Below are 27677 nucleotides of genomic sequence, written 5' to 3' on the forward strand. Positions count from 1 at the left end.
CGATCCAATCTTAAGCCTGCTAGGCTGGTCAGATACAGAAGTTGGTTTTGATGTTGCAAAACCAGGGAACCCTGTCCAAGATGAACAAGAGCTGGAATGCAAATAGAAAGTTAGTCCTTTATACAGCTCAGGACACAGATCAATCCTTTGACCATTGATGTAGCTTCCTCGGTGCAGCATCTTGCCTCACCCTCTTGAAGAAAATGGCTATAAACGGTCGATGGTGAAGGTCACTGTCAGATGACCGAGCCATTCCAGCTAATGTAGGATAGTACGACGCTGAGAATACACGCAGTAATGATGGAGAGGACACTTTCTAGGCAGTAGAGGCAGCTGATTTGGTTGACGATGATTGCAGTGATGATGACAAGGAAATCATTGGCTGTGGCTGCCATTTGGCACCCTGCGATGCACAGGGGAAAGCCTCACCATTCTCGAGATAGAATTAGAATCTCCACCATGTTGACTGAGATAAAGAAGGATATGTTGCTAAAATCAGTCTAAACACCAGCTACTGCCCCTTGCAGTCTGCTGTTTAAGCTTTCTTGATCTAACATTTTGCCATTTCTACTATCCATCTATTTCAAAACCACTGGTGAGTATAAGATATCTAATGAGGTATCAAATATCTTTGAATGCAATCAGTCCTCATCACAATCTCCGCTTGCCAGTCAGTAAGTGAATCCCAGTGGTTAACTGTCCTTTTCGGTTTATTGGAAACATTTGATGCTCATGGCCTTATTCATTTTATGTTCCATCCATCCATCAACACCATAATTGTTAACCGATGTTGGATCTTCATCAGCAACATGTCACGTTTTATAATACCATTCTTCAGATATTCAGAAAGTCTAGAAACTCTTCACTGCTGCTCCTATAACATAATGCAACTGTCTTGAATCTCATGCTTCCTTTGATTGTGCCTCTTGTTTTTCCTTCAATTTAATATGCCCAACTGTATCAATTATACGCAGTATTGTGACGAGAGAAAGAAACGCATCCATGCCTTCCAATAATTGTTAACCAACCTCTTTGGGCTAATTATTAGGAATTAGGAATTATTAGGAAACAAATGAATAACAGCTTAAAAATCTTGCATCCCTACTGACTTTATTTTTAGACCTTACATTAATGAATTCCTAAGATCCCATTACCATTTTCGCTGTACTTTGGGATATTGATGTTTTAATGTATGCTTCCTGAGCTGGCACTGTGAATTTGCGGAGTATCTGAATGAATGTCTATATTACAAAATATCTTATAATGCAACACCACAAAATAAATCAACTGCAGATACTGAAACGACACCTGTGCAGAACTGGCATTTCACTGTACTGTCTTAAACTATTCATCCCACAATGTACTAAGACACTAAATTGCATTTCACTGAATTGGATTGGAATTTGAATCAGAATATCTGATACTATTTCAGCCTAATGTTCATGCAAAGTCATTCGTTGCAATTCATAGTTCAGCATCTAATAAACAGTTGTTGCAGAAGTGCAATGTATGAAAATTGCAATAACATCTTGCCTTTCATGTTAAGGAAGTAGTAAGTAGTGCAAACTATTTACAGTAAATAGGGAACAACGAGGTGTCTGCAGATAAATCATTTGTACGATGCACGGATTAAATGCGATGAAATGCAGAAAGAATCATCGTGCGTCACTCCACAGCAACGAGACATCAATATGTAAGTACGCAAAAACACAGAGACATGTCAAATATACATATACAGGGACATATTAATATAGAATACAATAACTGATGCATGGAATGGATAAAATAAGGAAGCGACAGGATGGACAAAATATTAGAAGGTTGCAGGGTCCCGTCATTAAATGTAGAGATATGATAGGCTGATGTGGAACAAACGCACTAGCATTCTGAAGTTGGACCGAACGTCCTGTCCCTACTCTGAATAATATGCAATTCAGAGAAAAATAAGCGCGAAGAACATAGGAAACAATGAACCAATGGGTTGTAGGGAACTGAAATTACCAGAGATATGTAGACGTTGTTCCCACTGCATAACAGTAAAACCACAGTGGAACCTACACAAACTGAAGCTAATTGACAACTGATAGACTTTACGACAAGTTCCCATGAAGGGAAAAACCATAAAGAATACAACATGGATGTACATTAAAAATGAAACTAATTTGAAAATTCAAAGTAATTTACAATTGGAAATGTGGTCCTTGATGGACGAAATTAGGTGGAAAAAGTGAAAGGCTGACAGAAGATTCGTTAAAATGTTTATATATCAAAAAATAATGATCTTTAACGGTCGATATTCAGTTTAAATGAACTTGTCTTTTTTTTATATATTCTTGGGAGGAGTGTTATATTACAACTCTGTCATTCTCAGAAACGTGGATTTGGAAAGTCAATGTTTTACTGAAATTGGAATTTTTGAAGCGTTTATCTTTCCTCAAAAAAAAATTGATATTTTTAATCATGGAATCACTCAATACAGAAGAGTATTATTCCATCAGCGGTGTACAGCCTGCTCCATGAAAGTAGACTTCAATTGGCCTCGGGACTGTTGACTTCCAAGTTGTGCCACGCAAATTTCCGGTACCAATACTTATTCAATTAAAATTTGGAAGTTAGTGATGAATCGGTTCATACTACTGTCTGTTCTCTTAACAATAGCGTGCTATTTCATTCACTATTTGATTATCCCTTAAAAGTGTGTAAAGATGCAACAAGTTGCATAAGACGCTGGTTTACATGAGAGCCAGAATCCTTCCTGTGAATTGGAAGCTTCCTCCATAAATAGTGCAATGCCAGACTATAAATACCATTTAATTCCTCAAATTCTGGTTATAAACCATGCCACACATCCCCACTCCAATACCGGGTTCGCAGTGCAGTTCTAAATACCCCCGCAGAGATTCTTTTTTTTTTTTACAGCTCTCTCTAACATCTGTATCACTGTAGGGTGATCCCCACCATGTCCACGTTTTGTAAATCTCTCTCCATTCTCTGTATCCCTATGTCTGTCGTAATATATTCTGATTTTTAGAATCATCGAATCGCTACAGTGCGGAAGCAGGCCATTTGGACCAGAGAGTCGCAACGACTCTCTGAAATCCATGTGCTCACCAACCCCCACCCGATCTCTGTAACCCTGCATTCTTCAGTGCTAATCCACATAAAGTACGGACTCATTGAAACCATGGGCAATTTAGCATGGCCAATATACTTAATCTGCACATCTTTGGGCTGCGGGAGGAAGTCTGAGCACGCTGAGGGAACTGACGCAGACACGGGAAGAATGTTCCTCCGAGGATTGAATCGAGCTCAGGTCCCTGGCGCTGTGAGCAAACTATGCTAAACAATTAGCCACCATGCCATTTCCTCTACAGCAATCTCCGTGCTCTGTATTACTATGCCTGCTGGCCATCGACTCAATGAATAGTAATACACAACCAAGTTACATAGTTGTATTTGAGAGATTATTAACTAACTGATTTTCACCAATGGGTAGATGGAAGCAGATATTTGTCCCCTGCCAGCATTTTTTTTATTCAGCTCTCTTGAAGTGTATCTTTCAAACAGGTATTTCGGAGCCTGTCCTGGGGACTGACAATAGTAGCAAACTGTGTATTTGTTGAACCCTGAATACTCAGTTTAAAGTGAAGTTACCACCGGCAGCAGAGATTTGTCGAGACAGCGTCCGGAATACCAGGGGAAAGAAATGTGTCGGCGACGTTGAACATTATTACTGTTCAGCCACTTTTTACACAGGGGAAATTGTAAATCACGGGAATTGTTCTATATTTTTGTGTTAATTAATTTTGTTGATGGTCAATTTGAATCTATTCTCTTTTATTGAAATATAAATTAATGAGGAGATAAGGTGACATTTTATATATATATATAGTCTTGTTACAATTTGGAATGCAATACCAAAACGGGTGGTGGGAACTGACTGAACAGCAACTTTCAACTGGATAATGACTGCAGCTGAAACAGGGAGAAAATGCAGGGCTATGGGGAGGATTCAAGCACAGCGGGACTAATTGCAATGTACGCTGAAGAGGACAGTAGTTGAATGAGGGGCAAAATGCCATCCTACGTAATTCTGTGATGGATGCCATATTTCTGTTTCTGTTTATTCTGATGAAAGGCAAAGTCGAGGGAACGTCTGCAACTCATTGAGACAAATTCCAAAAAAAACGTGTCGAAAGTAACCCAATTGTATTTCGTTACTATGCACAGCAAGATCCAAAATAAAAGAATTGTTTGATCAGCAACGACCAAGTCAATAATTTCTGCAGTTTAACTCTGTCCAGGAGATTATACCTGATTTCTGATCTACTAGCTTGTTTTCCTTATCAGATCTATCAGATCCCCTTCTTTTCTGCTCACCTCTAACGTGAAATATTTCAATTTAGTTTCTTTTTATTTTCTCCTTTTCCTTTTCCTTTCCTTTTCTTGCAATCGTGACAACCCAAAGTCTCTTAGTGGTCGATTGGGTTCAGTCTACATTGTTTCTCGTGTTGTTTCCCATTCAGATCGCCCTCAATTTCAACTGATGCGTCGACTTATTGTCTCATGAACACTGTGAGTGGAGATCCATTTAGCTTTGCATTAAATCTGAAGATGAGGAACAATTCATTCGGCCCAACTGATTTTTGCATGTGCATACACTCCAAAGCCCACACCTGGTCAAAACCTAATTGAAACTGCTCATCCAGCATAATGTGTTGATTTATTCCGTTCTCCTCCCTGAATTCAAGAAAAAAAAATATGGAATTAAGAATCTAATGATGACTATGAATCTATTGCCAATTGTTGGAAAAACTCATCTGGTTCACTGATGTCCTTTAGGGAAGAAAACTTCCGTCCTGACCTGGTCCAGCCTACATGTGACTCCAGGCCCTCAGCAATGGGGTTGACTCTCAATTACCTTCTGAGTAATTAGGGATGGGCAATAAATGTAACGCCCTCATCCTGTGAATGAGTAAAGGGGAAAAAAAAAATCTGATGTTCGCTGAGTGACGCTTCCAATTTTCTCGTGGGGTAGATGGTTTTGTTGAACTTTTCCAATCTGGTACCTTTTTTAGACTTCAACCTCTGCCTGCTCCTGTGACTGAAGCAACAGAGTGAGCTCCCTCAGTCACGAGTAATTCCTACAGTGAGTGCAGACTGTCAGATCGCTGGGCTCATTAAGAGGTCACCGTATTAACGGTACTGCAATATTGATCAGCTCGACTAATACTGCCACAGGTGTAATGAAACCGCCAATTCCAAAATAAGAGCCAGGTTTTAAACATACATTCACCTGAGCAAACCAGGACTCGACTCCCGTAATCTAACAATTCAGACACTGCAGCAGAGGCATTTCATTCTCCAATGTTTGCATTAGTTTCTTTAAAAAAGAAAAAAACAGGCAGGAAAATACACCAAGGCTTCATCGGAGGCTGCACTGATGCTGTTACCCAGCATGGTAACGAAATGTCTGCAGATCAACAAGCCAGCTCGGCAAGCCAACCAACCTGAACATTCACAACCCGAGCTACAAATCTACTCCAAAACATTAGTTTTTTTTGCAAGTAAACGTCACAATAATAAACTGAACATTCAACCAAGAGAGTCTACAACACAATGGTGTACGGATTAACTTACAAGCTGTGACAGTCGCCATCTTTCTGGATCCATCTACATATTTATAATCACGCAGTAATTCTCCTCTCAATTCCACCTCTACAAGCAACACAACATACTGAAAGAAATGAGAAATCATCAGCTCGCTGCTTAAACATTCGAATTTTTCAAGAGATGTCGATAAAGAACGGATATTCTATTTGTCGAAGTTTCCTTTGATACAAGCTAATCTCACTTTTACCAAATAGTGGAGGAATATGGAAGGCAGATACTCACTTCATAGAAACGCAGAAATAGTTATCAAAACATTGCTTGCTGGACAGTTAAAAGAAATTAATCCAAATTCTGGAGAAGGGATCTTCAATTTAACAATTGGCTATTAGGCCGGAGAATTAATATTTTATTTGTACAATGTAATTTATTCGGGTCTCTTTCACTGTGTCTTTTCTGACATTATGCTTTGATACCAGTACTGGGGATATGTTCTGTCAGCGATCACCACAGCCCTCCTTGCCACGTGGTAGTGAGCTCGGCGCTCGGTCCGTGTTTCTGTTGAGTAATATGTGTTGTGCAAAGAATGTAATGTTGTGATACTGGAACAACCCAAAAGCAACCTCACCCAGTACCCTAGTCACACCACGCCTTTATCTTCCTTCCTGCCGTGCCCCATCCTCCATTTTAATCCGATAGTCTTGGTGGTTATTTAATGCTAAACAGGTTAACAGGACCTCGGGGAAGCATCTGATCAGGAAGACTGGCCCTCAAACCAAAAAGTTTCATTCGGTCTTGTGACTGAGGACCTAGTTACGAGATGATATAGTACTGTGAGAATATTGTGTACACATACACATTTTACACTAAGATCATATTTTTCATACATTGGTAGGTTTGCCTTCATTGGTCAGTGACATTATATCACTTTAAAAGAAGTGAAAAGGAGAGAATGTGACTTTCATACTTCTTGATTCATGCAATCCCCCAAAAAAATCTCAGGCAGTGATGCGTGCACCTGCGTAAAGAGACAGGTTCATATGTAAAAAAAAATGAAATAGAGGGCGTTATATCTGTCATTGCAGACTGGGATTCACACATAAAGACACACACAAAGAGACTTAGGACACACACAACTGAACACAAACAGACACAAACAGATGCAGTCAGATATGCACAAATATTATACACACAGCCACATATGAAGTTCTATGCAACATTTACTCTTAATTTATTGAATATTGCCACATCAATATTCTTGTGATTCACGTTTAACAGTTGTCACCATATTACAAATATTTGATTTTCGTTGCAAATTCTTCCCTTGTTGCAGATTCTAGTCTTTTGTTTCAAAGTCCTGAATGCAGTAGACTGAAAGCATGCCACCTGTGCAATAATCTGTCGGAGCATCACTATCTGGCAGTCACAGAAAGAGGTCTTTCTGTCTCCAGGAAAAAGCCCGGCTCTAAATTAAGTAATTCAGTTAATGCAACTCCCCTATCCTCCACACGAACCCTGCATATTTTGACATTTCAAAATGAGATTGAAACTGTTCGAGCTCCCTGTGAAGCAGTTCATTTCAGTTTAGAAATATTTTTGTTCAAGATAAACTGTGCGCATATGGTCCAAATCTTTTGAAACATTCTGTTTGTAAGGAAATGTAAATATGAGGATCGTTCTGCCTCAGAGTGAGAGCGGCGGTTTGGAACATTTGTGCACCTAATTCTGTGATTCTGTCAGTTTGTGAGAGTGGTTTGTGAGTGATTTAATGCTTTTGGAGTCTGTGAATGAGAGAAAGAGTATGCTCATGTGTTGGAGAGTGTATGACTGCGTGTGTGACAGACAGAAAACGTCAGCTTGATAGCGTGTGAGAGTGTGCATAAGTAGGAGTTGGACGAGTGTGAATTCAGCTATGTGAGTGTATCTGATTCAGAGAGATGGGGTGATGGTGGGCTAGTTATGAGAGTGTGTTTGTCTGAGTGACATTGTGTCTGAGAATAAGCTTAGCAGCATGGCAGTGAATGTATGAAACAGTATGTGAGTGCGAGAGAGTGTGAGTGAAAGAATGTATATGAATGTCAAAGCAAGAGAGTGTGAGATTTTCTCAGAGTGAGTTTGACAGTGTGAGTGTGAGAGGCTATGTTCGTGTGTGAGTGTGTAAGAGGGAGACAGTGCGTGTATGAGAAAGTGTGTGCTAAAGTATTTCTACCAGTATGAGTTGGTTCTCCACGACAAAGTAAAGGTACATGTTAAACAAATGTTTTCCATTCAGTCTCAACATTCTCCAGGAGTAGTTGGAAGTTAGAACACACGTGGCTCGTTTTTTTTAAAAAATGTTCAAACTTGGAAAAGTCAAATAGATGAAAAGTTTGGTATCAGGAAGTTGCCTTTATTAAAAGCACATTTGCTGTCAACAGATACCGACCAAAAATTAAAATAACCAAGAAATGGAACGAAGAAGTCAAAAATATCAGTGGTAATTAGCATTGGAAATGGTTGGAGGTAGCTGTCATATTAAAATGACACAATATGCAGCAGTTTCATGTCAACAACAGCAGAAGGCAAGGAGATCCTTTGATGTTCTAAGGGCAAATCAGAAAGAATAGATGGGCAAAGAAAGAATTATTTTAACAATGAGACCAATTCCCATGTTAATGTGATGTAAAGGAAAAAGCTGTCAATAACACTCTTCTTAATGGAATGTTTCACATAAGGGAAATAAATATTCATGTTGCATCAATCTGAGGAAACATTTTCTGCTCTAATGAACGGTCACTGGACACAAAATGTCAATTCTGATTTCTCTCCACAGAAGCTGCCAGACCTGCTGAGATTTTCTATCATTTTCTTCTGTTGTTTGTTTCAGATTTACAACATCTACAGTGCTTTCAGTTGTTTTTTTCTTCTTAATCTGAAGAAGTCCACGATTTGCAAGTACAAATCGAGATTTTCCGACTAATGTAGGAGATTTCTTCAGTTACACTGAGAGCGGCCCGAGTGTGGAATATGGCTTCAGCTACAATGCGGGAGGAAAATAATCTGATGTAGTTGAAGCTGAAACGCAAATTGTTACTGGATCTCTGTTTTATATAGGGAAGGTTGACGTATCTTTTGTCATTGAGGACGACATGAATTCTTGGTGAGAAATTTTACCTAGCAATTACTCATACACAACTCTAGAGTGCAGTGTAAACCTGTGATAACTATGGAATTTAACTGCTGGATACTGAGTAGCATTAAAGCAGAGTGAGCAGCTGTCAGTGTGAAACGATTGGCATGGAAAGACAAACACCAAGACTCAACTTCTTCCGCAACTTTAACACAAAAGCAGCTCTGAGTTGAACTTGAAGAGGGCATTTCTCTAGATGTTAATTGAACAAAAAATTGCATTATCTCCTTCTTCTAAACAGAGATTCATGGACAATTGCTTCAGTCCAAATTTTATGGAATCTGATCATGTTAAAAATTCACAGAGTCCTCTTACTCTTTTTTCATTCTGATCCGCATGGCGGTGATTGGAAAAGATAAAGTAATTCAACTTCCTCCACAGATGATTGTTAGCAAAGCAGGAATTCTATCTCTGAACTGCACCTGTACCATTACATTTAATATGGTGCGTTGGTACAGACAGCTCCAGAATCAGTCACCACAACTTCTGGTGATGCCCGTAACAGAGGTTTACCAGCATGAGAGAATCACAGCTTCAATCAATGGAGATTACAAATTCAGCGCCCTGATTGTGAGAAATGCCAGAATTACTGATACTGCTACCTATCTCTGTGCCACGAGGACACAGTGTTACAAAGAGCTGGAGAATCCGTACAAATACCTTCACCAAGTTGGAGTTGAATGATGCTAATTTTGAGTATCAGCCTTATTAATTCACAGCTATAAAATCCGAGTTTTGAGGGAATTAGGTCAAAATACAACAGAAAATAAGGAAATGCATAATTTGAATGTAGTCTGAAATGAAGAAAATTCGAAATGTGGGCAGAGAGGAAGTAACAGTATACATACAAGCCAGAAGAAAAGATGAAAAGAAAGGAACTGGAGAAATGCAGTAACAATATTCATTGAGAAGGGAGGCAGGTGACAGCCTAGTGTTATTATCGTTGGACTATTAATGGAGAGATATTTTCTGGGACCCAGGTTCAAATTTGAAGGTACTTGAAATTAAAAAAGAAATCTGGAATTAACCATGAATCTATCACCGATTGTCAGGGGGAGAAACGTCTAGTCCACTAACACCCTTTATGGAACGAAACTCCCATCCTTAAACATAGTTTGGGCTACATGTGACTCCAGACCCATCGCATTGTGGTTGGCTGTTGACTGTCAATTAGGATTGGGCGATAAATGCTGTATAAATGCTATATAAAATCTGTGCTAGTAGCTTCATCCCATAATGGACCTTTTTTTTTAAAAAAGGAAGGAAGTGAAAAATAACAAGCATGATGCATCAAGGTTAAGGATCAGGTTAAATTATGAATGAATGAAATATGAAGGAAATATAGTGTCATTTCCTTTAACATCGCTCGTATTTCATTAATAGTTACAGAGTCAAATTGATTCGAAAACAATTCCTAAAACATGAACTTTGATATTACCCCATTGATATATTTATCATTTTCCAGTGATGCAAAGTTCCAAGTAATCCGATAATATGATCCTGTAGTCCTAGTCACATAAACTGTCTATATACTTCTCTTTTTATCGTCTTTTTGAGTCATTATCACCACTTTCCTTCCCACAGTATTGTGTCGCCTGTAAACGTGACAGTAGTGCATTTATTTCCGTTCGGATTTGGATTAGTAATAACGTGTCTCTTTACTCTTTCGCCATTCACAATCAGTATTGGAGGAAGACTGTACAACCAAGTCGTTTATTCCTTTAGAAAACCCATTTATGGTTTATGGGCGCCTCTGGCATTCGTCTCTAATAGCCCTTCATAACAAAACGGTTAACGGTATTTTAGACGCTACAGTGTATCTGGAATAGATAAAGGAGTCATATTTACTCTGATGCAGAGTAAAGGTAAACGCATTCTGTTGCTATGAACCTTACCAGCAATTGCAGCAAAAGAAAAATCATATCTACTCTTTGATTCATTGAAAATGTGATTGTGTACTTACCTCATTACTTTAATCAATTCCCTCAGACAAGCTGACTCTCTGCAGCGGCTACACGGGGCCCTCATGGTTCGAAAGCAGTTTGTTAACGAGGGAACTACAGTTCTGATACTGGAAAAAGCATGAACTGTTTACCTACTCTGGATTTCATTACTAAATGAAAATAAAACGTTAAATGTGAAAATTTAGTTTATTCTCCGTTGAAAAACCCTTTGGCTACGAATTAATTCAGTTTGTACCATTCTACCCATGGCCATGATTTGAAGTGGAGCTCAAAGGAGCTTGAAGTTGATTGGTTGAATTGAAGAACAAAAGACCTTGAAGTGCATTGACTATCACCTGACGTCTTTTCTAACAATTACCAATGAACAGAGATGCAGAAATTATTCAACCTCTTCCCAACTCTTGACAAAGATATTTGCGGCTTCACCCAATTCTGTTCACATTCATCGCGATCTCTCTGCAAGCATGTTGCCTGAAGCTCTGTACTTATTCCTCAATGCTGCAGTTCTTCTTACCGGTAGGTTCACAACTTGTGTATTTTTTGTGCTTCAGTGCTTTGTCGGGAATTACATTTACTCCAGCAATTCGATCAACTCAGAGACAGCAAAATCCTCCAGATCTAAACTTGTCCCAAAACCGAGCACAGTTTGGCAAAAATAAGCGAACATCTCCGAGTGGGTGACAACAGAAATATAAGGTTTGAAATCCAGAGAGGACTGAAACCACTGAGATGATTCAACAGAGTAAGGAGTCTTAAATTCCAGCGACCATTTCAACATTCAAGATTTTGAAGATGAAGTGAAAACTTATCTCATCAAAAGGTATGGCCTGGAAATTAACAGACGTTTGCTTCTCTCTGCCGAGGCCCTTCCAGGTCAAAGCCACTGATTTGTATGAAATTGGATTGTGTTTTAGCTTCCCTGACTTATTTCTCTGGTTATTGTTCAAAGTGAATGGACTAATTCCGGGCGGTAAGAATCCTGAAGTGACTTATTTTATGTGCTGTTACTCTTGGCTCTTACAGGACTTTGTCGAGGCGATTCTGTCTCACAAACACCGTTTGTAATCATAGTGACTGAGGGAGATGATGTCCAGTTGTTTTGTAATTACACTGCTGCAGCAAGCGACGATGCTAACCTGTTCTGGTACCGTCAGAAAACCAGCGGATCCATGGAGTATCTGGTACAGAGAAGCCAATATATCAGGAACACGGAAAGATTTCCAGGAGATCGGCTTTCCTCGGATTTTGACCATGTGAACCGCACTATCCAGCTGAAAGTGCTGAAAACAGAACTGACAGACTCCGCAGTGTATTACTGCGCTCTGAGACCCACAGAGACTCAGGACAAGGGTAACTCTGCAGAAAAAGTGTCAGAACGTAACTGAACATGTAACTGTGTCATGCAAGCAGTGAGATCAGGGGTAGATCTGAAATAGATCATAATTCATGAAGATATTCAATAATTTTACTCGAAAATATAGCTTTTTTCGTTATAAATATGTCATTGAAATGAACTAACTGTCAGTTTAGTGAATGGAAAGTAAATAATACTTTTTTTTTCAAGGAGTCCCAAAGTCACGTATTTCACTTTGGCAGCGATGAGTTGGCGTAGAAATGCAGCAACCAGTTTTGGTCAAGCAAAATCCTCCAGTGAAACAGAGAATTTGAATACTCAGTTCAAGAGGCAATGATTTGTCATGTGATTCTAATAATGAAACACTAGGGCAACCTGAATAACGTCAAACACATTGTGTTTAATTGAGCAACTTATTTTCATATTTTTCTACTTTTGTAGGGAAAACACTGTTATGATGAACTTTTTTTTTAAACCTATTTCTTTAGTTTCTACTCATGTAAATATGACTTTGTACCGAGGTATTTTGTACCTTTGATGCTGCCGTGTGTGGCGATATTGTACATTTTTGACTGTACTTTTCTTACCCTGTACTGGCGTACACCTGACAATAAAACCCAAATCTAAATGCTAACAAGTCCAGTATAGCTGGTGATAGATTCACTGCTCCTGGATAACGTAGACTTGTTTTACAATATCAATAAGAAAGTTAATACTCACATTGAAGAATACTAACCAAGTGAAGAGATTCAGTTGCGTATGATTAATGGATGACAGCTGGCCGTGCAAGTTTCAGTCACACGAATTTTGTGCTGATAGTAACAGAATCTCAATCGCTTAGATCTGGACACAAGTTTAAAGAAAAAGGATAGCAGCGACCAAATGTTTAACTAATAAGAGTCACATCCATTCACCGTGAAAATAAATTGAAATTCCAGCAGATAATAACTTATTATTTTCTTTATGCTGGCTCATGGCCTTGTTTGGAAAACCTACGAAAATCCTCCCTCATTCTGTTGCCTCCTCTGATTGGATCAAATCTGTGAGCTGCTGGTTATATCGAAACCGTATTTTACGCTCCCCTATTGTCCCCTTTCTGTCATGTTGATTGTGCGTCATTCTTTATATCAAGTTTAATTATTTTCATTATTTACCATGGACAGTTTTTCTTTTTCCCATGGCAGATTCGGGCACCGATATCGCAACAACATGTATTATTATTTGTAGATTTCCCCAAATCAAATATTAGCCTAGATGTCAGAGTCAAGCTGGAATTATTGCCTGCTTCGTTATCATTTCGTAAAACAGATTAGGGACATTGCTGTACTACTGAGTTTATTTCAGACTGATGTCGACAGATTTGTAGATCTTCGGGGAAATCAGAGGCTGAGAGGTAACACACGAAGGTGGTTGAGAGCTGGATCAGAATCACCTCATTGAGTGGAGGAGCAGGGTCGAAGTGCCAATTGGAGTCGTTCAACTTTTCCTCATTGTGATCTTGTGACCAGCTCTCTTACGTTACTGTCAGGAGAATTGATTGGGCACCACTTCCGGACGAAAAGAAATATATCAATCGGCAATGAAACTAAAATAATTCAGCTTCAGTTTCCTCAAAGTAATTATTAGCTCTGAACTGTAACAAAAAATAGTTTCTGCTCCGTATGGTCAAATCTACAATCAGGTCTGAGGCTGAAATAATTCAGCTTCAGCTCCCCAGTTCAAACCAATTATGACCTTTGAAATTGCATTGGCCATTGTGATTTGCTTGCTCCATACTCTAGCTCTCTTGATGGGTAAACTAACAAATTGCAACGATTTTCATTTCCAAGCAATAATGATCAAGTAACCTTCACTTTAACAGTATGATCTCGTTGTTTGCAGCATATCCACTTATTTTAATAACATTGATCATTATTTCTTCCGTATTTTTCGGGCTGTAGTCTTGCAGGCACAGAGTCATAATACCAAATTAGCATGATGCAGTTTGAAGAAGGATCGTAACCATAAACTCACTTTGTCAATTACTGCTGTATATGTTTCTTTCAAATGTACATTCACGAAGGGGCTAAAGCCCTATATTCATGATCTACGTCTTTTATTACTAGGATGTTCTCGGTGCTGAGGGTTTGTGGTCCACATTTTCTGCACCAATCAACAAATCGAGAAGTGGAAGAAGTTTCACCATCTGAAAAACTGTTATTATGGTACAGGTGACAGATTGGAGAGAAATCTGGACTTTTAAAACTTTTTTTTTTCTGGAAATGCTTTGACTTGAAATATATTTAAATACTTAATAAGCCAAGACTTATAAGTGCAGCATTGCAACAATGAATATATTCTGCACATAATGGACAGATTTGATTAGGTTATTTATATCGATTTGTAATTAATGATATTGTGGAAGAAATAATACGTGAAATATTGGTTCGAGCCCTGAACGAAGATGTACACAATAGGTAAATGCAACAGTAGGCTAATTACAAAATGTGTAGTACAGGTAAACGGAATAAATGGCGTTTTATTTTTTTAGATGTTTATCCGATGTGTACAGATTGTGCAAAGTACTTCTAACAGTTACAGGAAGTATTTATTTTATGTTGAACAAGTGCTTTTTGCACTAATTTATTTTACAAAAAATCTGTCATGACAACACTGCATTTTTCTCATTGATTATGTATTTGTTAATCATTGCTCGACAGCTTTAATCCGTAAGGGAAACAGCCTCTATGAATCTGAATGCATTATGGATTCTTTCAATTTTTATAATGTGCAAGCGTCTATGATATTGACAGCTGCTGAATTAGAATTTCATATTTGTCAAAAATTTCCTAACTTGACATGCTTCAGTCTACACCAGTGTTAGCCACACTTTTCCATGAAATGCCACATTTCAATTAATATTTCTCCTTATGAATATATTAACTCGACTCAATAGCTTGACGGATCAAGGTAAAATTATTTACTCTTCTGCCAATAAATCTTTCAAAAACGGTGCACGGACGCCATGAGTTCCATATCACCTGCAGGATTTTACTTTCTATCTGAAAGGGTGCTTTCCATAGCTCTCCAGGTAAATGGCAGTTAACACTGTTTTCCTGAAGTGAATGCAATAATTAGAACCAATGTTCGACGTGATCAATTTCGTCTATGTTTATGTGTAGTGTGTTCCTGGTCTTTGCATATCAGTATGCACTGAAGTGCCGGTGCCTGTGTTGTTAACAACTTTGAACAGCCTGCAGCTGTGACCCAGAAACGTGCGACAGTTATTGTAGGAGGCTTTTGGTCGTCCTTATCACTGTCAAGCTCACTGCACAATAATAGATCTCGGTGTCAGACAGTAGCAGATTCGAGAATATCAATTGATTGATTGCTTATGGTATCAGAAAACCAAACTCGAGCGAATTTTGCTTTAAATGGATCGCATCCAATTGTGTACCTCTGGAATGCGAACTCAGGGTGTCTGCCTGGGCAATGAAGGCACCAGGAGAAGGAATAAGTATCGCCTGTGTTGGTGCAGTTTAAAGTAGCATCTTCTTTCTGAGTGAGGGCTGCTGCTGAGTAACAGACTCTCCAGCGCTCAGATCTGGAACACAAGTTTAAAGAAACAGGATATCAGCGATCAAATGTTTAACTAAGCCTACAGTAAATAAAAGAGTCGCATTTGTTCAATGTAAAAATAATTTGAATTTCCAACAGGTAATAACTTGTTCATTTTCTTTTTCTGCTCATGTCGGTGGTGGCTGCCTCCTCTTTATCATGTATGTGCATCCTCTTTACATTGTACAGGGTGGTCTCATGGCTCTCTGCTCCTCCGTGAAGAAAAAAGCCTCAATCATCTCCATTCACCATCACCCTTATTAGCCTGAATTTCTGCCAGCTCCAGATGAAACCATCACCAGACACATCCTCCCATCTCTTTTCAGCCTTCCCCAGGGACCATACTCTTCGGGAAATCTTGGCTCACTCCTCCTCCTTTCCCAATCCATTTTCGCACACCCAGGGTGCCTTCCTATGCCATCTCAGAAAATGTAACACCTGCCCCTTTATGTCATGCCTCCTCACTTTTCAGGAACCCAGACACATCCTCCAGGTGAAGCATCACTCCAGGCAATCTAGCCTCATGTATTTCCTGCACACAACGTGGTCTGTCGCAACGCAGAGGAGGCAAAACAAAGATTAATGACCGCGTTGCAAAACACTTATGTTCTGTTCACAAAAACGGCTCTGAGCTTTCTGTTTCCTGTCAGTTCAACACATCACCATACTCCCTACCACCATCTATGTCTCAGGTTTGCTGTAGCACTCCAGTGAAGCTCAGCACAAGCTGGAAGAAGAGTATGTTTTTCCTCTTGAGGACCCTGCAGCCTTCAGGAATCAATATTGAGTCCAATCACTTTTGTGTCTGAGCACCTTCTACTATGTCCTTATCCCAACTGCCACACAGTAAACATTGTCATCACATAGGCGGCTAGCACAACCAACCCTTCATCAACTGCTAGTAGTCCCCGTTAGCAACTACTGATACTCACAGGCTGCCTTTTATCGATTCCTTTCTCTGTCCAACTGTTGTTGCATCTCTCTGAGATCTATCTATACATGATTTATTCGTTCACCCTAGCCCCACCTAATTTTCAGCATGTATGCAAACCATTTCCTACCTACAATCAGTTCTGAAGAAGAATCACTGGACCCAAAGCATTAACTCTTCTTTGTCTCTCCAGATGCCACCAGACTCGAAAAGTTTTATCGCAATCTCCGTCCTTGTTTTTGGCTTTGTCAAGCACCATCCGTATCTGATAAACTTGATTAAGTTCTTTGATGAGGTGACACAGGCGTGGAATAGGGGTAGTACTATGCACCTTGTAGTTTTGGACTGTCAAAAAGCATTTGATAAAGTGTCACATGGCAAGTTAGTGAGAAAATTCGAAATTTATTTGACGTCGATGGCTGCTTGGCAGCATGAATGAGATGTTGGTTGAAAGATTGGAAACTGAGGGTAGACATAAAAGGGCAATTCTCAGATTGGAGATGTGTTGAAAGTGGTGTTCCCAAGAGATCAATGTTGGGACCCTTGCGTCTTCTGATTTACATAAACAGTTTGGAGATGGGTGCTGAGGACAAAGTCTCTAAATTTGCAGATTATACTAAGCTAAGGAGAATAGTGAATTGTGAAGATGATGCTGTACGAATTCAAAGGGGAATGGACAAGTTGGTCAAACGGGCATAGACATGGGAGATGAATTCCAATGCATGTCAAATGTGAGTTAATAATTTTTTGTGGGAGAAACACGGAGAGATATGACATGTTCAATGGCCCAACTTTTGAGGGGAATACAACAGCAGAGAAACCTGGGAGTTCAAGTGTTTAATTCTTTACAGATCGCCAGGCAAGTTGAGACAATTGTTAAGAACGCTTATAAAATCATTGTATTTAGACATAGAGGCATAGAGTGTAAAAACAAGAAAGTGACGCTCCACCTCTACAAATTATTGGTCAAAGCACATTTGGAGTATTGTCTTCATTTGTGGGCAGTTATTTTCAGGATTATGAGTTTAATTTAATGAGGAGTTCAAAATTATGAATAGTTTTGACGGAGTAAAGAAGGATATTCTGTTTTCACTGTTTGGTACGTCATAAGTGGAGTCACACTTTCAAGACTATCAGCAGAAGAACTAGGACCGAGATGAAGATAAACTTCTTTACTCAGAGCCTTATTAAGATTTGGAATATGTCGCTTGGGAGAATGGCAGAGGCAGATTCCTTGCGAAGTTTCAAAATGAGTTGGAAATATATTTGAAAGTGATGGATTTGGAGAGCTACAGAGCTATGGCTGGAGAATGACACTAGCTGGGTAACTCTTTCAGAACCTGGTACAACCACGATGAGTTAAATGACTTCTTTCTATACTGTACAATTCTATGATTCTATATAGCATTCATACCGAAACACCATTCACTCAATTTCAGATCATGCTTGTTTAATTCCTTTCTAAATCAAGCAACTGAATAAACATTTCAAATATTTAACGTTTACTATGCTTTGCAATTTTATGCTGAACAGTCAAAAAGCGAAACATGATCATTTGTATAATATGAAAATAAATATAACATGATAAGGTTAGCAAGATTCAGTTCAACAGCATTATTCCTTGCCTTTCGGAATTGATCACACCTTTCGACCTGATATTCAGGACAGCAGAGGGCGCAGTGGAGATTGCGCTGAATGCTGGGGAGCAATTTTACTGGAACAAAAAGATTTTCTGTCAGGGTGTTTCTTTGAAAAGTAATCGATTCCACTGTTCAATACGTGGTTCTTTCATTGCAAAGGCTTTTTTTTAGTGATTTGTCAATCTGTAACGTTTCTGCTAATGTATGATATGATCAACTTTATGTCTTGGTCCTTCGTTGCTTGTCCCAGTAGATACACTTAGAAACCCTTCTTCCTGCAGCCTGAATCTCGATGTGTTATCTATCGTGTTTAAATGTTGTTGCGATATTGGATCACAGCCTTTTCACTAATCACTGTCAATACAATATTGACATGTGCTTTAATGGTGAACACGTTTCTCTTTAAAATACTCGCTTGGAACAAGGCACTTGGAAATTGTAATTACATTTATTGTATTTCTCTGGTTTCGTTGTTCTGTTGATCAGCAACATAATGGTATAAATGATTTAATTGAGGACTGTTGTGATGTATAAACAGGGTATATATTCCTATTAAGTGTCTATATGATCGTCATTACTGTTCATAATAAGTAAAAGGAATTAGCTGGACATAAAATGAAGATGGCATGAATTTAGTGAAGACGGTTATTCATTTTAATGTGCAGGACACTGACAACGATCATTAAGAGTCAGGAGGTTCGAATAGTATGAAACCTCAGTGATTTCCCAAATGGAACTGAAAAATCACTTTTCCTAAAGCCGGTTTTGCAGCATCAAACAATGAAAAGTGATTTCAATGGAAATAAAAAAAAACGATAGCATTCACTTCCCAGTTTAGCATCATTGGTAGATAGCGTCGATTCATCACTTTACAATTTCCAACATAAGTCTTGAGGTTTATTTTTGATTTAGAAATATGGCAGAAATTGAATCTCCCCGAAGCTTTTAATAATTCACGACAGAAGGAGAGTCAGAGAGAATGAAGGACAGATGGAAATCAATTCCTTCCAAGAGATGACTGAAGAGCTGTTAGCTTTGAGACAACCAATCTTCGAGTGGGAATCTAAATAATATCCAATAACAATATTTTACAAGTGGCTGCTTACAACGTCACTAATTAGTCTCTTACTCAATGAATAGAATGCAATGTTATCCCCTTTCCTTCTTTTCTCAACCACTAAGAGTCCTAAACTTACCACTGAGAGTCCGAAACTCGGCAGCAAGTCTTAGTCTGGTTGTTAGATCCGCATTCACATGCCTTTTCGTCTCTAGAGTAAGATTGGCTGAACTGTAATGTTAACTGCCTGATGTCGATGTAGCCTGCTACAGACAAACACTTACAATGAATCCAACATTTATCAGCTCTATATAGCAAGGGATCCTGATGACAAGAGACAAAATTCTGTCCTTATGCTGCTCAAGGAGGTCCAATACCATTTCAATAAGAGATACTGCTGCCCAAGATATTGGCACGTAGTATATTGCAAAACAAATGCAGTAAATAAAAAGTGTTCACAACTGTACAATATCTTGGTGGCATCCTGTTCCTACTTCCCCACTTTCCCCAAAGCTAGACCTTTATAAATGTTGGTAATCATCACAAATGTTACTCTGCATTACATTAAAAATCCATTTTGATAAGCATACAATCTCTTGCCGGCCTCACTACGAATACAATGCATAAAGTACCATAAGCATGGTGATACTATATGCATTTTGTTTATCGTAAGAGTGACAAGAGATTGCATTCTTATCCAAAGTTTTCTTTAAAATAAAGCGAAAAACCAAAGCTGAGTAAGTATGAGTTGCATTTTGAAATTTTTTAAAGGAAGATTTTGGTAAAGAGTTATCTAGTTCAAACCAAAAAAGTAAACAGCTTGTGAGCCTTTTCTTTAAGTGGGAACAACAGAAGCAGCATGAATCGATGGAGCGAGGCTCCCACAGAACCAGGGTTTTATTTTTAGCACTCCGTTGTTTTTGGGGTTTGGAAGTTAGCTTTAAAGCTGTCTGTTTCTTTCTCTACTAAATCTAAAAGACGTGAATTGTATCTGTGTCTGCCAGAATCACATGTGAAACCATCTATTTTACTGAATTTACCTTTGCCAAGTATGTTTTATCAGATGTTGCTATATTGGGACAGTTTCTGTTTCGTCGTTAAATAATCTTTGATTCTGTAAAGTCTTTTTTTTACAGGGTTAAAGTTGTGCCAATTCTTCTTTCTTCTTTTATAATTTAATCAGGGGTTAAAATAAAGTGTGTTCTGCTTAATAATGAGTTGTGTGACCTATTTATTTACGTCTAGGACACACACCTTACACTTACCTTTCGTCAGATAAAAGTTAGGGTTCAGGCTATCTCCTTGATATTTTTACAGGGGAGGGGCTTGGATGTTCTGGTCCATAACATAAGTGTGATTTTCTGTCCTTTTTTTGAGCAACGGGAGAAAGTCTCCAGGATTCAATGACAAGTTTTGATATAGACAAGAAAAATGTAACTGTAGATATCACCAAGATGCATGTCTCTGCGTTGAAGCTCACACTAATACAGAACTTCAATCAATTGATACAAAACCTGTCATGTACTATCACCTCCTATCATTTAATCATATCTGCGACTTGAATTTGGAAGTACATGTGACCCCACGATATTAGGTATCAGTTATTTTTTTTTCCAAAAGATCGTTTCTTGTTGTGCAGAATGTGTGTCATTCCATCTAAAATGCCACTTTCTAGTGACTTTTTTATTGGTCAGGGAGCAGCTTCTCTTATGGCAGACTCCATTCCACACTTGAGAACAACAGCAAACATGACACTTCACTGCCACACTTCAAACATTGACCACGAGAAAACCACTTTACTCTCACAGTTAAAGCTAAAGTTGTAAAGTCCCAGAAAATCATAGTGCTTGTCTCTCCTTAGAGAGAAACAACTGTTGGTGTGATTAACCAGAGAATCATTAGACCTCAGGCAAAGGGGGAAGCTGAGAAGACGGTGCCTTCATGGTAAACTTCAGCCAGTGCAGAATTTAATCGACGCTGTTGACGTCACTCTGCATAACTAACCAGTCGTCCAGCCGACTTAACTGACTGACCCCAATGTTTCAAAAGTACAAGTATGTCGTTCGCTTTGCTAATATGACAAACAGAAATCCTGAAACTGTGGATGTTTGTTTATCGAACTGTAACTAAAGTGCGTGCTATAAAATACTTTTCCCTCTGGACCTTCTCAGTTCAAATACATATCGCACTTTTCGCTGGTGTTGCAGAACTAATTCCTATAGCTTCGGGGACTTCTTCAGCTTCCAAAAGACAATGCACGGGGCAATAAAATGACTCTTTTATGTCATTTGTTATCCTATTAGCGCTGTTATTGGTGTTCCAGGTAAGTCATGGCTGCCAAAAAAGGTGTCTTTTTTTTTGAAAATCTCCAGAAATGTTTCATTTCAGGAATGTAGGGGACATCAAACGGTTTCCAGAATTTTTTTTATGTATGATATGATATTACGCTGTGATGTGGTGAATGATAGTGAATTAACTGTGGTTGCACAATGGAATATTGCAACATATCATATAATTCAATATGCTGGACTTTTATGGAAATGCTATTTTTTGATTGTTGAATCATGACTTATAATTATTTGCATTGTATGAAAAAATGGTCTGATATAAAGATTTAATTTTAATTTCGCAAAACGGAAAAGAGTATTTGTTGTGCTACAGGATTTTTTTTTTAAATAAAGCGCCAACTTAGCAAAATGCCTCTATGCGTGGATTTCTTGCCGGAGCAGAATATTACTTATTCCATACAGTCGTTATACTGTCAAAATGTTGACACAAAAAAAAACACGTTCACTGAATTCAGGAATCTACAGTCCGACTTTTGCAAGAATGTAACCGCTGCAGTAGAGTGAGTGCCCACACATAAGGTCCCATTTTTAACGTAATCTGATGAACTAATTCGGCAAATATTTGAAAACATCTGAATAGGCAAGAAGTTTAATCTATTGTTGGTAATATCCTCTCCTGATGGGTTTTGCATATGGTGAAAGATTGTTAATCGATAACAGACTGTGGTTGCCCTAATCAATAATCACTGTTCATCACGAGTTTCTGAGAATGGTGAAAGGCTAAAATCAAAACGGTTGTAATGATTTTAAGCAACATGCGAGACCAGTCGGAAACTGTTGACGACTATCGTCGACGGAAGGCTTCTCCCCACACTGGGACAGTTGAAACTGAAAGCATTGCAATTCTGCATTGTCAGGTGACTGATCGTGGTTGTTCGGTGGTTAGCTATTGCTCACATCAAGCACGTGAGGAAGATAAGTGGTCGAGGCACTGTTTTGAATTATTCAGGCTTTTAACTTATTTGTTTATCCAACATGACTTTAAGCTTAGTAATTGATGGAAATAACTCATGAAAATGGCAACCTATTGAGCGTGTCAGGAACGAGCAAGACCAGAATGTGCACCATATTAACGTTGGAAAGAAAGTTCGAATTAATTCACGGACACTTTTAAATTTATAAGCATCAGTTAGGATGAAAGCAATATAAAAATATGAATTCAAGCCTCAAAGAAATTTTCAAGCTATGATCAGCAAAGCTTTATAAGTCAAGATTCAGCCATCTAATAAATGGCATTCTGTGATGATGCAGCATAATGAATTGAATAACATGTTGTAACACTCCATTCTGTGAATACACTTAACATACTATCATTCACCATATTAAAGTGTTATATCATATAATGCATAAAAAATGCTGGAAATTTGAAAATTGAATGATTCATGAGTACATACACAAATTATACAAATAACCACGTTCTTTTTTCATAATTTGCAGCAATTCTTGTCCAGGAAACGTTGCTTTTTGTTGATGCCTTTGATTTGTACTGCAGATGCAGGTTTTCACAATTTCTTCTGCCACATTGTCTGGCACTGGCTCCTGTATGGAGGATGAAAGTTGATTATAGAGAAATAAATAGTTAAATACCAACGATTCTGTCCAGTAAAGCAAAACTGACAAAGGACCAAATAAATTAGAGAACAATATTGATTGATCTAAAGTAAATTTATAAACATGCAATAACATTGCCTCCTAATTTAATTCCTCTCTGTATTGGATTTCTCCAGAAATTTCTTCAAGGAAAATACGAGAAATTAACATTAACATGCCCAGTGGCTGTGCAGATCTTGATTAGCAATTACTGAAATATTTCACACTCTTCCTCTGCCAGTTGCCACACTGTACCTCAATTTATATCTCCCCGCAAAATATCTCCAAAACAAGTGCAATCAAATTGTAACAATGTTACAACTTGACACATGATGACTGAGAATTGCCTGCAAATCTTAAATGGAAACCATTTTTGAAAATTTCTTTTCTGGCCTCCAGCAGCCACAGTGCTTGTGGCTGATTTCCTGTCGTCTTTATTCAAACTGACCTCCCCTGACGCGGACCGTTCACACAAACCAATCAACCCTCAGCATCACTGAGGTTTGGCCACTCGGCACATATTAGTAATGGAGCATCCGATTTTACCTGGTGCGAATAGAGTTAGAAAAATTCCCCAATATACAGGAAAGCAATAAGATTTCAGGAAAGGGAATACAGGTGGTTGGGGATTTCAGTGACTGTGCAATCTTTGCCGTATTGCCAGCTTCTAGAGTCTGAAATAAATGCTTCAAATTTATAACTTCTAAATCGTCTGAATCTTTTACATGACCCCCTCTATGTCTCACTCAGGCTTTTTTTTTCCCTCCCCTCTGGCACCATTTATCTGATCTCTGGCTGCTTGTCTCCCAGTCTCTGACCACTGTTCTCCACTCTAGAAACACCACTGTTCTGTCCTTTTAATATTCTCCCAGAATCTCATCCCCAACTTTCTAGACTCTCGCACCTCCCTTCTCCTTGCCCTTGTCCTGGATTCCAGAGGTGGGCGCTGAAGAGGGTCCACTGGACCCGAAAAGTTAAATCTGCTTTCTTTCGACACATACTGCCAGACCTGATGTGTTTCTCCACCAATATCTGTTTCTGTCTCAGGATGATACCCTGTTGCACCCATTTCGAGTCTACCTTGCTGCTAACTCTAATACCTAATGTTGCCATATTGTCTACTTCTACAATTCAGCCTGCTGTTCTACTTTCAATTAGCAAACTAATCCCCTGGTGTTTGCTCACTGTACCCCAACCAATTCTGTGTGCTGCTCCCCTAGAATCTGCCCAAAGCACACACAATGTCTACCCTCTTCCCCTTCCAATGAGTCAGTCCACTTGTTCCTATCCTATGTCAAGTTGCTAGTTCCCCTTCCAGAGGCAAATATGTTGCAACCCCAACGCATAAGTAACGCATAACCTGACCCCACACAAAGATTCACGCAGTTTGCCCCCTCCTTGATTCAGTAAACTCTTCAAGTCCGGCCACACGCATCCTGGCTCCTGCCAGGAGCCTGTGAGTGACGGTGAATGATTGAGGGTGACTGTATGTTGTACAGTGATTGCGATGGAGTGAGGTTGAGCCGTTCAGTCAGTTCACTGTTCACTGTTGATGCTCACTCGTAACTCGCATTTAGTCACAAATTGTGATGTATTCCACTGCAAACTGTAACTAAAAAATAAGTTACCAGTTCTTCTGCTTGATCCTGGTACAAACCTGTTACAATATCGTAACCAGACATGGACTTATAGCTTGCAGTTCATTTTTTTTTAAAGAATTCAAGGGATTTCCATTTCAGGGGTGAATTCAACTCATGAAGTCAAGGTTCTGCTTGTTTCTTCAGCGACTGGAGAATGTATGGTGGGAAATCGTCGCGGTAACTTTAACCAAAACCATGAAGACGAATTACATAATGTATAAAATAGAATCGAATATCCTGTGTTTTGAGGTGTACTCAAGCACAGAAGTACAGGAGTACAGTGATTTTTTTTTTTACAATGTCGCTGCTTATAATGTCATCTTAGGTACAAACACATAGGTACAAATCTTAGATGCAAAATAGGAATTAAAAAGAAAAGTATTTGCATTACTTTACCGTCAACCAATAAGCTGGAAATAAGACATAGTTAAAAGGATAGATATTACAGTCAGATAAACAATTACAAATGAACAGTACATTGCAGTCGCTGAGCTCAGGGACCTCGACAGGTGGTGCAACTGCCTGCACCAGACCTCAGTCCAACAACTGTCCCCGTTCCATTGCAAGCCTCCAGCGCATTCTGCCCCAGCTCTCAGCTTCTCCAAGGCAAGTTTTCTCCGGGACTACTTTCCTGCATTGGCCTCTGCTCAGGACTCGCTCCCAGTGCTTGTTGCTGCTCCAGGTCTGCTTACCCTGGGCTGGCCGCTGCACGGGACTCACTCCCTCCAACAGCTGGTGCTCCCGGACTGCTTCCCCTGTGACAGCCTCCACAGTGGAATTCGCCTCCAGGGCTCGCCAGCTCCTCAATTCCCCGACAGTTTAGTCCAGTTCATTAACTGAAAAAAAAATTCGTGGGATGCAGAAGAAAAGAACAGAGAGAAAAAGAGAAAGAAAGAAAAGGAACAGGTGGAGCAGAGTAGTTACCACAGAAGCGTATAAATCTGCAGCCAACTTGTGGTAGTATTTTACCAACATTTTCCACAAAAATTTATCTACTCAGAAACGTCCTAAGGAAGGCAGATTTCAAAAGAGTTATACATGTGAAGCTGAAGGAAAAACCAATAATGAAGGAAGACAGAATCTGAAGGTTTCAGAAAGTAACAGAATTGGAGGAATGTGGAAAATGCAGATGATTGTTCTTTATCACCGAGACGGCAGCAGTGAGATTTTGGAGGCATTTGAAAATTCGGTAGCTCAGATTGTTCAGACTGCAATTTTGGTGCATGGGAAGTCAAAATATGTCGACAAGCATAGAATTTTGAATTTCTTAGTAAGTATTACTTACTAATTAAGGAAGTAAGTAAGGTGATCATTAAATATTTTGGATGGCGTTGAGATTTGAAACCTAAACACGAGGGTAGATTCAATGAACACACAGTAAATTTTGTGGCAGCAACTGACTTCAATGCCTTATGTATTCACACAAGTTTAGTCAAACAATAAACATCAACGAAATGCCCTTTGAATAGTCAAGAATCAGAAGTTGTACTTGAGCAACATACTGGATGAGACAGTAGTTAATGTTTGGAATAAGTTTAATAACATCTCTCTCCTTTTCTTTCTCAGCCAATTTGCTGGTGATTGTAATTCTAGCCCGAGGACGTTGTGGTCTCTCCAAATGCTTCACATACTATCTGGAGGCGATAGCTGTCTTTGATTTTCTCGTCATAATTTCCGTAATCCTAAACAGGATTGGCCGCATTTACTTTAGGTACAATGTCTTGTCAACCACCCCGGTGTGTAGCCTTATTGCTGTGCTAGTGCACAGCACGCAAGATGGCTCAGTCTGGCTGACAGTGGCCTTCACTATCGACCGTTTTGTTGCCATTTGCTGCCAGAACCTGAAGACCAGATACTGCACTGAAAAAACTGCATCATTGGTCATTGGAACAGTCTGTATCCTGAACTGCATCAAGAATGTCCCTTTATACTTCATCTACAGGCCTTTGTACACAATTAGGGGAGTACCGTGGTTCTGCAATATCAAGTCCACCTATTACACATTTCCTGTCTGGCAGGCATACGACATGCTAGACCCGATCTTAATCCCCATTTTCCCATTTGTTCTCATTTTTCTTCTCAATGCTTTGACTATAAAGCACATTTTAGGGGCCAACAGATCCCGTCAGAGGCTTCGAGGTGTTGAGAATCGTCAAGATCCTGAGATTATGAATCACAAAAGGCCCATTGTCTTGCTTTTCGCTATCTCACTCAGCTTCTTCCTCCTGTGGGCTACCCAGGTCGGGCGTTTCCTCTACGTGCGAGTTAGAGGTGCAGGTTATTTCAACAACCAGAATTTCAAAGACCCACAGTACATAATTTCGGAGACGACCAACATGCTCCAGTTACTCAGCTCCTGCAACAACTTTTTTATCTATGCCGTGTCTCAGAATAAGTTTAGGGAGGAGCTTAAGGTGGTGATGAAGTATCCCTTCATCATCCATAAGAGTGTATTCAAACGATAGAAAAACAAAATTTCTCCATCTTACTTCTCTTCTATTAGTTTGTAACGCTTTTTCTCGAACTCAAATCTGAAATTTGCGGGTAGAGCCTCTTGACTCGAAAGGTGTGACGTCCATTGTCCAGCTGAGGTAGTTCTCGATTATTAATTCTAAAGGAATCAGAAATTATCGGAGCTCTCGTCTTTCTGGATGAGATACTCAGGCATGGATCAGATCCGTACTCAACATTTCAATTCTGCAGTGTTCTGGGCCTATGTTGATTTATTTGCACTTTTTTTTTCAATCACTCACATTTCCTCCTTCCTCCCTTTTAAA

General features: G+C 39.1%; 1 protein-coding gene and 1 gene segment (V, D, J or C); both read left to right on the forward strand.

Annotated features, from left to right (window-relative positions):
- Positions 1-11176: 11176 nt before the first annotated feature.
- LOC109928394 lies at positions 11177-12128 on the forward strand. The segment is given in 2 exon segments: positions 11177-11259; positions 11767-12128. Coding segments are annotated over 2 exon segments (414 nt in total).
- Positions 12129-22425: 10297 nt separating this feature from the next.
- Positions 22426-27365, forward strand: LOC125487473 (probable G-protein coupled receptor 139). The gene is made up of 2 exons (XM_048619065.1): positions 22426-22576; positions 26467-27365. Exons 1-2 carry the CDS (start codon positions 22426-22428, stop codon positions 27363-27365), a joined length of 1050 nt encoding a protein of 349 aa, XP_048475022.1.
- Positions 27366-27677: the final 312 nt, after the last annotated feature.

The sequence above is a fragment of the Rhincodon typus genome, chromosome 42 (assembly GCF_021869965.1).
Source record: "Rhincodon typus isolate 14 chromosome 42, sRhiTyp1.1, whole genome shotgun sequence".
In the NCBI taxonomy this organism is placed as follows: Eukaryota; Metazoa; Chordata; class Chondrichthyes; order Orectolobiformes; family Rhincodontidae; genus Rhincodon; species Rhincodon typus.